This window comes from Siphateles boraxobius, unplaced genomic scaffold (assembly GCF_051911475.1).
Source record: "Siphateles boraxobius isolate OS27281-9 unplaced genomic scaffold, OSU_SipBor_1 130, whole genome shotgun sequence".
NCBI classification, from domain to species: Eukaryota; Metazoa; Chordata; class Actinopteri; order Cypriniformes; family Leuciscidae; genus Siphateles; species Siphateles boraxobius.
Genome location: NW_027508734.1, coordinates 31,181,902 through 31,193,992, shown reverse-complemented (window position 1 = coordinate 31,193,992; position 12,091 = coordinate 31,181,902). Strand labels below are relative to the sequence as shown.

Sequence of the window (12,091 nt, the reverse complement as noted above, 5' to 3'; positions counted from 1 at the left end):
TAGCCTAATCTGGAAATTCATGAAGCAGCTTCTGAATTGGGACGCAGCAAACCAGCTCTGGCCATGATCTTGGCTATTAAAGCCGAAAATACATGACTGAAACGTCCTCACCATGTCTTCCAGTAAAATATAAACAAACAAAAAATGACAATAGCCAATTCTGGATCCATAGCTGTTTATTCAATTGTATAAAATTAATTATCAAAGTGGTGCACTTGCTTGGCGCCAGGAGCGGTAATCGGGAACACCTGGTTGCCAATTCGGAAATCATGCGAAGGCTACATGGTGCGTCCTTCGAAGGACGAATAGGCTGCATCCTTCGAAGTCCGCGGCCTTCGGAGGATGCAGCCTTCACATTGGGACACAGCTTGTGGCACTTGTAATGCGGTTAAGCGAATAACTTTACATCTGCGAATAACTTGACGTCCAAAGACTTCATTTGTCCATTATTTATTTCTAAAGAAACACGACAATGTATAAAAGGCTCCATTACTTTGTATCTTACTGGCCCCGTAGAAGCCGTTTTTGTAAAAATAGGCTAACGATTGCATCATAACCACTCGACTTTCTGTCGCACAATAGAGACATTACCGTATAGACAGGAGGAGAAGCTCGCAGGCAATCTTTTACGAGGCAATCGGGGGGACATAGAGGCATAAAGTCAAGGGAGAAGCTCATAGATACACACTAAAAAACGATGGGTTATTTTTTTAACCCAACCGTTGGTGTATGCATGTTGGGTCATTATGTTGGGTTATCTTAAAATTTGTTGGTTTATTTGGTTATGCCGTTGGGTTATTTTTAGTTATAACCTAACTGTTGGGTTAAATACGTTCGCGCTTCGATGGTTCAAATATTAACGGACCAAGTCAGTGACAGACAGTCAACGGACATCAGCGACAGCCTGATTGTAAAAGGTAAGTAATATGATGTTTAATGATGTATATATAACTTTATAACATGAAATAATGTGTAACCTTACTGAAAAGTTAAATATATCTTAGAACTCTTTTTTTTATGTTATCGTTCACTTTTGTAATTTTTTTTATTCTCCGGATCAGATCAATTGTTGTTAGCTATCCCAGTTTTCTTGCTAGCATTAATAACGTCATTAAAACATTACCCAAAAGATTAGTGAAACCGTTTAGAAATGTACTACCTAACGTTAATAACAAATACCTGGTGAAATGTATACCGATAAACTAAAGTAGGTAACGTTAATCAGTATTTAACGTTACGCTGCACGGACCATTTATCAGCTAGGACCGGCACATAGTTCAGCTCTAAAAGTTAGCTAAGCTCGCACCTCGGACGGACACCACAACAATGCCGTGAGATTCAGTGATAAACGTTTGATTCACTGAATTCTCTGTTATAAAAGTATAAAAAAAACCTAGCTAGACGAAAGCGCCTCAGCTGTAAAGCAATCCTGCTCTTTCCGCGGATTTTTGTAACAATGCCCCACCACTCAAACATGTATAGCTATAACGTTAACAGATGTTTGTGGGGTCAGGTCAGTTAACCATCATGTTTGTGTAACGTTAGGTAAGTTAGTTCAGTTTACCATCAGAATGAGTTTGAAACTGATGTTTCAAGGTAAACGTACTGCTTTAATATAGTAATGAATGTTGTATTAACTTAAATGTAGCCTATTACAGGAGTAAGTTAATGGAATGGCATCTAACTATAGTATACGATATGACAATTTTGCATTTTTGTTAAATGTTTTGTACTAAACGTGTTTATACTTGTGTTTTAGATAAATGGATTCATTTGTTAGGGACAAACTAGAACAGTGGAACCTCTGCAATTTAATAGAAACATTTCAAGGTAAGTTAATCTATTTTTCATTTAGTGATGCATGTTTATATATATATATATATATATATATAAATTTTTGTTTGTTAATGGTAATGAACTGGTTCCCTCTTGCTCTGACATTTGCCTAAATCCCTGTGCATGTTCTAGACAACACTAAATACAGTAGGTATAGCTTCATCTAAATTCAGAGGATACTGTCATATTGCCCAGCCTTAAAATCCTGCTCTATTGTAAATGAGATATCCTAATTTACCTAAGGCCTAATCCTGGCTTAATCTGTGTCTGTGAAACTGAGTCCATGACTTTCTGCAAATCTGCATTGAATCAATATGCATTGTGAAAAAGCACTATACAAATTCATTTGATTTAATGTAAAAAAAAAAAAAAAGACTAGTTTACTTTTCATTGACTAAATGATTATTTTTCTGCTTCATTTTAACACAGAGGAAGAAGTCGATGAAGACAGCTTTATGCTGCTGGATGACACGAGCATTGCTGCGCTAATTCCGCGAATTGGTCTCAGGGTTAAATTCAAGAAATTTCATGCGGAATTTTTGGGAGTAAGTTTACAGTAGCTAAACAATGACTGCGTGTTTGCTGACATGTTTTAAGTGCAATAAGGCAATTTCAGGGAAAACAAAAGATCTTTTTGCACATTTAAGATTGTTTCATGGCATTAACAGTGCTAGCTCCTACTTCAGATGTAGTGAAAATGGCTGTAACAGAACATTCAATTACTTATGGTCATATAAGAGACACATATTAAAAGAACACATTTGTCAAACAGTATCATCTACAACAGATACATATTTGCACAACCAACATATTCCAACACTCTCACCATCAGAAAACATGACTATATCAACAGCACTTGATGATTTTGGGGGTGATGAGGAAACCGAGGACTGGGATGATTTAGCAGAGGAAGATATAACCTACAGAGTGGCATGCTTCCTTGCAAAGCTTAAAGCCCAATCAAATCAAACCTATTCTGCAATTAATTACATGGTGAAGCAAACATCTTCTTTGATCACCGATATTGTAGGTAACTTGCAGACCAAGACAATAGCTCTTTTGCATCGACTTGGTCACTCAGATCACCCCGATGTCACTACCTTAAATAATCACTTTGAGAGAGCTGCTGAACCATTGTTGGACCTGGATTCAGATTTTAAACAGATGAAATATTTTTCTCGAACAGGGTTTTTAATTAAGCCAGAGACTAAGCATTTTCCAGGCATTTCATATGTCCAGCGTTTGGATGCACTGACTGGCAGTGTGAGACAGGTAGCAGTCCAGGACACCTTTCAATATGTTCCTTTGCAGCCTGTCCTTAAAAAAATACTAGAAAGTCCAGGTACCATGGAAAAAATCCTTTCTCAGAAGCAAAATAAAGATGGTGCCCTCATTGATTACATTGATGGTGAGCAGTACAAAACCAGCCACTTGTTTTCAAAAGATCTCTGCATTCCGCTGTCCCTGTATAACGATGATTGTGAAATTGTAAATCCCATCGGTTCCAAGACTTCAATTCACAAACTGGGGCTCATTTACTTCCAAATGAGATGTCTACCACCTGAGCTGCTGTCTTCATTGTCAGCATGCTTTCTGTTGGCGGTGTACAAGTCAGATGACGTCAAGACATATGGCATTGATGCAGTTCTTGAATGCATTGTTAAAGATTTGAGGGATTTAGAACAAAATGGCATTCAAATTGAGACTGATCAATTCAGTGGTACCATAAAAGTTGGTGTTGCACAAGTGTGTGGGGACAATCTTGCCCTGAATTCTCTTCTTGGTTTTTCAGAAAGTTTTGTAGCAAATAGTGTCTGTCGTTTGTGCAAAATTCACAAACCAGTTCTCCATAGCCAGACAACAGAGGATCCAAATTTGCTGCGCAATGCACTGAATTATAGTCAGGATTTACAGACTAACAATCCTACAGAAACTGGCTTAAAACGGAGATGTATCCTAGACGAGCTTGCATTCTTCAGTGTTGTTGACAATGTTACACCTGATATCATGCATGATATTTTGGAGGGTGTTGGCCCTCTGGAGGTGAAACTAGTGCTGTCTGAACTTGTAGCTGAAGGCCACATTAGCCTGGATACGGTAAACTACAGGTTAACAAGCTTTGATTATGGTTTTGTTGATAGGTGCAATAAACCATCAGTCCTGTCAAGTCATGAACTTAAGAACCACAGCAGTGCCATGCGTCAGACTGCAGCACAAATGTGGTGTCTATTGCGATTTCTTCCCCTTCTAATAGGTGACTTAATACCACATGGCAACAAGTACTGGGAACTGCTGCTTCTACTGTTGTCTTGTATGGAAATGATATTTTCCCCATCCATGACTGCTGAGGCCACAATATACCTCCGAAGTCTCATTCAAGACCATCATACACTATTCCTAGAGTTGTTCCCTCAGTTGCATTTAAGACCAAAACACCATTTCATGGTTCACTATCCATCTAGTTTCAGAAAGATAGGCCCACTTGTCAACTTCTGGGCCATGCGATTCGAAGCTAAACATAGCTTTTTTAAAAGACTAAGCCATGTCACTTGTAATTTTAAAAATGTCACAAAAACCATGGCATACAGGCACCAAATGATGCTGTGTTTTCAGCTGTTGACAGGCAGGTTGTTCAAGAAGGAAATCGAGATTGGTTCAGGTCAAAAGTCCGTTCTTCAGTCAGTCGAGGGTGTTCAAGATATTACTGGTAGCTTGGAAGATTTTCCCCGTTCCAGTGAGGTTTATATCCCCTCATGGGTCAAGGTTAATGGCACAGTATATAGGCCAGGTATGACTGTTTTCATGTCCTGCACTACAGATGGAGATGCTCAGTTTGGGTGTATTAAGAAAATAGTCACTCTTGATGAAAAAGTGAAGCTAATAGTTCAGAGATGGACAACAGTTTGTTTCAGTCATCATTACTTTGCCTATGTTGTTGTTCCTGACCAAGTTTTGGAAGCACTTAGTGTCAGTGAACTGTTTGATTTTCACCCATTACACGCAGTCAAGTCATTTGACTGTGATGATGACCATTACTATATTCCACTACGGTATCGACGTTTTTAAGTGTTCCATGCACTATAAATGATAGGGGGGAGGGGTTGTTTTCTTTTTATGATTTTTTTATTTTCTTTAAATACACATGAAAATTAGTGAGACCAATTCTGCATAGCTGCACCCATAGAATCTTCAATACAGGTAAAGGTAATTTTCATTGTGGATAATTTCTGATACCATCTGATATTTACCTCTATTTTTCTTTTTACAGTCTCTGGACCATAGCCCTGTTAACAATCAGTCATGTCACAATCAGTCACCTGTAAGGATAAACCCAATAACACCAACTCAGACAATAGTGGAAAGCTGCCAGACAAGAACAAGCAACTCAACCTTTGTAATATGTCTTTTAATTGAACTTCACCTGAACTTGAGTTTTTGGCAATTTTATTATTATATATATTTTTAAGAATGAATTGAATGGAATGTTTTAGTTCATGCATTCTCCTTTTCACAGGATATACGAGAAATACTCATAAAATCTGGAGGATTAACATTAACAACATCCTTAGACCGAGACAGGCACCTAAGCCTCAAGGAGCGACGTCAGATGGTGCGGTTATTGGTTTCTCACTTGATGGAACGTTTTGGGGAAACGTGAGTACAAGTAAAATCACTTGACCAATACATTTAAATAAATAAACTAGCCTATTTAAATGATTGTTTATTTGTAAAGCCCATCAGCTGAGATCAAAAAGGAGATGGCTTTGGCACTAACTGCCCAGTTTCCTTGCCTGAAGAACAACGAGGGCCATGGATATGTAAGTTGTGCTGATTCTGATTAGAAGATAATCGAGAGCTGATAAAGAGTATCAGTCCCCACTTTTTTTTCATAAGAGTGATTTATTTACATTTCTTTGCTGCAGGAGTCATGGTATACACCTGGTCGTTATCGTCACCCTGCAACAGGTTACCTGGAAGAAAGACTACGCAATGTGAGGAAACGTCTTAGAGCCCCACACAGTCAGAGACAGCGCAGCCATCCACAGCCATCACAGAATTCCTCTTCCCGACGAAGTTTTCCACTGCCAGGTTAGAACTAAGGATGTGTCATGATGGATTTTTACTTGCAACTGGACAAGTAGCCAGTACAGGGCTCAACAATAAGGACTGCTTGATGATGCTGAGGACAGTTGATTCATGCGCAAGTGTTACTATTTCATATAAATCCAAAGAGTCATGCTTAAAGATGGCCATCTTTAATTATCTGCAAAGACCAGTGCATTAAAATTACATAAATGTAGGTCTATATTACATGTATAGTCTCTCAGTTTGTTTGCTTCTATTTTAGAACACTTGATGATTTTCTAATAAAATCCTCAGAACTGAAGCAATGCTCTTATGGCTACAAGTGCTTGAATGGAATGGATTACTCAAATAAGCAAATTCAGTCATTTACATCCTAAATTTTAGCTTCCTAACTTACTTGCCTATATGTTTACAACAACTTCCAATGTGGTTCTGTCAATCATAAACAATGGCCAGAACTGTTTTTTAGGTTAGTAAATGATGACATGTTTTTTGTTGTTGTTAATAATTAATTTAATTGGTGTGTGCCAAAAAAGCTGATAATTTGAATCGGTGGTTTTTAATCGGAGAGAGAAAACATTTGCAATGCTAGGGGTACCCCAGAACCAGGTTTGGGAAACACTAAGATAGTTAATTATCACTCAAGTTTTTTCCAGATGTTTTCCCTAATTTTAGTGTGTTTTATCTGCTGTAGAGTCTGAGTCATCTTTGCCTGAACTTCACACTATGATTGAGTGGCTAAAGAACAACAGAAGCCCTCACAGCCAAGTCGAGGAGTTAATGAAACTTACAGCACCTCATCGTGCTGCGTGGATTCGATCCTCTGGTACAAAAACTGTTGAGGAAATAAACAGAGAATATCCCAGACTTTATGATTTTCCTGGAATGGTGAGTATAATTATTTGCATTTTAGGTAATTTAATTTACTGAAGGGTTGTCTTGGCCTGTAGTAGAAATCCTACATTATTTAGAAAAGTAAAATTCTTCATTCTATTGTTATTTGTAATCTTGCAAAAAATGTGCAATTTAATGTTTTTGTTTAGATATCACAGGACTTTGGAGTTTTATTCCCTGACAATGCAGACCGGCTTTATGAGTTTTGGGCTCCTGTCTTCACTGAACGGATTTTACTTTTTGCAAGAAAAGAACCCAAGGCTGCTGATGTCCTTCTAGAAAGTCTGGAAACACTGTCAAATGGTAGGACATCCTATTCAAATCACATAAAGTATACCATTTCTAGTCTTTGCACAGGTAGTTTCAGATCTGTTGACCAAATTAGTTTCATATCACTTATATGGAATTTCCAAAATTACCTTTAGTATCTAAATATCTATGGTAAGCACACTCTTTCTGGCATGTTATTGAATAAAAAAAATACATTTCCTCAGGAATACTGTAATTATTTAAACAAGAAAAAAGTAGGGTGAGACTTGATTTGATCCACTGGTTTTTTGAAAACTGTAAGCATTCTTTCTGTAAACTTGTCGTTCAAGATGTTCGTGGTGAAGTTGCCTTTAAAACCCTTCCTGCTGTTCTGCCATCATCGCCATACCGCACAGATGGGAAAATGGTCCGTCCAACTTATGCTGAAATGAAGCGCAGCTTCATCGACATTAAACCAGTAAGTAAAAATAACACTGCCACATCAGCTGTTAACTGGCTTTATATTTTATTTTTAATTGAATTTTTAAATATATATTAGGGATGTACCGAATCCAGGATTTGGATTCGGATGAATATTGGGCTTTTTAACGGGGTTCGGTTTCTGCCGAACCTTTGATCTTTCTCACCCAACCGAACCCTAGGCTTGCACAATACGTCGACGTCACGCCACCGTTGTTTACGTTAGGCTTGTTCGACTTGAACCAACGCTGCACAGACCGATAGGTGAATGACATCAAAGTACCGCAAGAGCGAATAGAGAGCAGACACTCCTTATGCTTTTGAATTGCTCTCGCGGTACTTTGATGTCATCGGTCTGTGCAGCGCCGGTTCAAGTCGAACAAGCCTGTAGTGTAAAGTGTTATGTCAGGAAGAAAAATAGGGATAGCTCACAGCTAAAGTTATTGCAGAGCCCAGACAGACTCACGAAGGCGATCGTCATCTTACAACTCGCACTTTATTCCCCAATCGAGCTTGTGTAACTGTCTGTCACACGTTCTACTGTCCACAGCGTTACTTAATAAACGGTACCACTTCTCTCAACATTGACGTGCAAATCTGTGTGTGCCAGGCACGTGTGCGCGCTCCGAGCGCGTGTTCTCCACCTCGGGGAACAAAAAGAGAGCCGCACTTGATCCAGATCAAGTTGATAAATTGGTGTTTCTAGCAAACAATATTAAGAAATGAATTAGGCTAGGCTAAAGGCCTTACTCCTGCTCCTGTTTAAGCCGTCACGTTATTGTTTGTGCCGTGCTGTTCCGATGCAGTTTTTTCCCATGTAGCTTAGTGACACTTCATATAGATTAAATTGATAACCTGCTGTTTAAAACATTAAGTCAAACAGGCTTTTTTTCAGACAGGCCTGAGTCCTGTTTATGACTGTCAGACTGTTAATAAATTTGTGATTGAATCTCCGTTACGGTGTTTGTTTGTTTTTTTGTGGGGGCGGGGCTCATAGAAATTTGAATATATTTGAAATACATTGCTTGATATTTGATAACCGTTCTAATTTGATTTTTCTCAAAAGTGACAGCCCTAGTCCTCATTTATTGATGTGGCTGAGGCTGAAAACAGCGAAAGCGTCACGCGTGCTCCAGTGAGTGTGTGGTAAATGAAATCACGCGTCTGCGCCATTCATTTAGAGACAGGCAGGATTCTTATTTAAATAGTCTTTTTGCTGTTTGAAATTCGATTTTATTTGTACTGACCTGCTTTATATTAATTCATCAAAAAGTTGACAAATTCCGTGATATTCCGTTTTATAAAGTAAATTCCGTTTTTATGACTGGATTCCGTCTATTTTCTCCATCGCGGAAATCACAGGGCCCTATTATATTGAGGTATTTTGCCATTTCAGTGTAGTAAACACTGTTGCTACAAGTAATTTATTGCTACTTCAGCAAAGTCTGCTGCTGCCTTAACTTTGAGAGACAACTGATGCGTGATCAGTGAAGCAGCTCCAGTAAGTGAGTGCTTTCAGTGTAGAAGTGTGCAATACTTTCAGTGCCTTCAGCTTTCAGCGCTGATTGGCCACACTCTTGACTCCCAACAAATCAGATGTGCGGGGATTTTAGTCTACAGAGTGGTGAGTTCTGACAGAGGTGTGAGAGTTGACAGAGTGGTGAGTTCCGACAAATAAAGCGCATTTCAAAATACAATATTTTTTTCGGCATTTTTTTTTAAAATGGCCTATACCGACAACCATAACAATGCTTAATATCGGCGCCGATAATCAGTCGACCCCTAATACAGACTGCAGACATTTCAACAGGGAGCGTGCAGCTCTTAAAGGGGCCAAACCTTATTTACACTTGTGACCGTTCGAATGCAGTGGGCTGTGAGAAAGTGAAAATGGAACTCGTGAGAAGAAAAAGTGTTGTTTGGCAGTACTTTCAGTTAAAAGAACGCAATTCAAGTCGAGCCACATGTTCAATTTGCGATCCCGATTTGTCTCGTGGTGGCCTAGACAATACACAACATCGCCGCTGTTAAAATGCATAATGTTGCTTATTTTTTCTTTCTTTTTTTACAGTAAAAAAAAAAATCCACTCCTGTGGACGTTGTTTACTTCATTAGTGTGTTTACTGTGTTAATGGCCTGAGGACGGGAGTAGGAATAGGATTATTTGAGGTTTATTTATATTGTTGATATAAAATTTTGCACAAAAATGTAATGCTTTGGATAAAAGCGTCTGCTTAATGATTAAATGAAATGTATTCACAAAACAAATTATCAGTATGTTTTGCCTCATTTGCAAAACAATCTGCAGTTAAATGTTATGAACAAACATAATCCTCTGATGATCCAAAATGCCATTAAAAATAAATAAATCATCCACTCATTTCTAATGCTGGAATCAATCAGAAAGATGTGCAGAAACACAAGCATGCTGTTTATTATGGGCATGTAAATAAATATATTGTGTCCATGGAATGTTCCTCACTATATATGCCAACTAAAGTATATTTATCTTTTAAGGTTGGAACTAATATGGTGCATTACCTAACTAGTGAGACAAGCCAGGATCCACACATCTTGGTGCTTGGGGACAAAGAGAACTCCTCCCAAGTTTTCATCGTTTTCAACGGGGAGGCAATCGAAAAGGAGACCATACTGCAAGCAGTGGATGTATGCTTCAAAATATTCTACATCTATGACATTAACTACCCAAAGCCTTCTGCTCCCATTTGGGAGTTTTTACAGCATGCTGTCTATAATATTCCTGGAGGTGTTCCTTCAATACATTGCCACCTCCTTAAAAGCTTTGTTTTCAATACTGATCATCAGTAGGTCCAGTAGCCAAACACCATATTAAGGTGTTTATAACAATGTGTACAGTATAGTTTTTTTTTAAGCATGTCTATTTTTTATTGTATTAAATTTGTGTACTGTATGTACAGATAGATTTTTTTGTGTGTGTGTAGGCACATCTGTGTATGTTTTTAATTTATGTACTGTAAGTGCATGCATGTTTTAAATTGAATGTGTATATTTTAATATTTGCATATCATAATTGTTTGTTCTATTTATTACACGTGTATATTTATAAAGATTTTACATCCGGATGACTATATTTATTACATTCATAATTTAATACTTGAAACATGTTAAAACATATTTATTGTCCAATAAAAAAATATATATTTGAAAACAGTGTATTTTATTTATTAAAATAAGGCTATAAAAATAAATAATACCTTATAAATAACCTTTATAAAAATAAATATTTACCTCAACTGTTGGGTTATTTTAACCCAACTGGTATTTAACCCAATGCATTGGGTTAAAATAACCCACAGTTGAGAAGGTGCTATACCAACCCATAGTTGGGTTATTCGTTGGGTTATTTTTAACCCAACGTTTTTAAGTGAGTAGAGAATCCATAAAAGCAACGGGACAAAATATTTCAACAACGTTTTTGAGGAATTAGGTGATTCAGATTTGTCTTGGCACAGTAGAAGATTTACAACTGTCAAGACTGTCGTCACGCTTAGTTTGAGCCTGCGCAGCATAGACATCATATAGGTAGACGCCCTATCGACCACTACTGCCACGGACGAGAATGGGAGCCGCCATCTTAAACCGGTCACCCGCTCCGCTCAGTGTAATCTGAATGGCAGGTGAAATGAGCTGTCAGCGCATTAAATTAATCATATCTCACTGAATACTGAACTGATTTTCACGCGTTTTTTTTTCTGCAAAGGTCATTCATGTAGCTATGACACAGGACACATGGTTCGGCGTATTTTAATATGATGATGGGGAGGTGATGGCGCAGTGGATAAGACACATGCCTTTGGTGTGAGAGACCTGGGTTCGAATCCACTGTGAGACACCAATGTGTCCCTGAGCAAGACACTTAACCCCTAGTTGCTCCAGAGGCGTGCAACCTCTGAAATGTATAGCAATTGTAAGTCGCTTTGGATGAAAGCATCAGCTAAATGAATAAATATAAATGTAATATCCATAGTAGGCTTAACAGTAATAATATTCTGATATAAGATATAATGTGACCAGACACATTATGTGTGATGAAGGATATATGTATATCCTTGTATACTAACCAACACATGAAGGATATATGTATTTATAAAATACATATGTATTTTATAAATCACACACTATAAATATAACAAAGAAGCAGAAACAGATAGTTGCAGTAAAGTAAGATATTTTAATAAGTTGAAGAAACAATTTATGATTTGTGACACGCATACACACGAACAGACACACAAACAAACACGAACAGACTCTCTCTCTCTCTCTCTCTCTCTCTCTCTCTCTCTCTCTCTCTCTCTCTCTCTCTCTCTCTCTCTCTCTCTCTCTCTCTCTCTCTCTCTCTCTCTCTCTCTCTCTCTCTCTCTCACACACACACACACACACAGAACGCAGCCACCGAATCCACCGAACGCAGCCACCTGTAATAAAAATTGAGAAGAAGCTTTTCAACGTGTTTGCATCAGTAATTTCTAAAAATTAAATTCGGAAAACATTAAGCCTATACCTT

General features: G+C 38.0%; 1 protein-coding gene across 1 annotated transcript; it reads left to right on the top strand.

Moving 5' to 3' along the window:
• Positions 1 to 844: 844 nt before the first annotated feature.
• LOC143737850 (uncharacterized) lies at positions 845 to 10,406 on the top strand. Its single transcript, XM_077229710.1, has 10 exons — positions 845 to 917; positions 2,266 to 2,381; positions 5,105 to 5,230; positions 5,351 to 5,490; positions 5,570 to 5,654; positions 5,760 to 5,925; positions 6,617 to 6,810; positions 6,966 to 7,119; positions 7,416 to 7,543; positions 10,063 to 10,406. The coding sequence occupies exons 1-10, from the start codon at positions 845 to 847 to the stop codon at positions 10,372 to 10,374; spliced, it is 1,494 nt and encodes a 497-aa protein (XP_077085825.1). The 3' UTR covers positions 10,375 to 10,406.
• Positions 10,407 to 12,091: the final 1,685 nt, after the last annotated feature.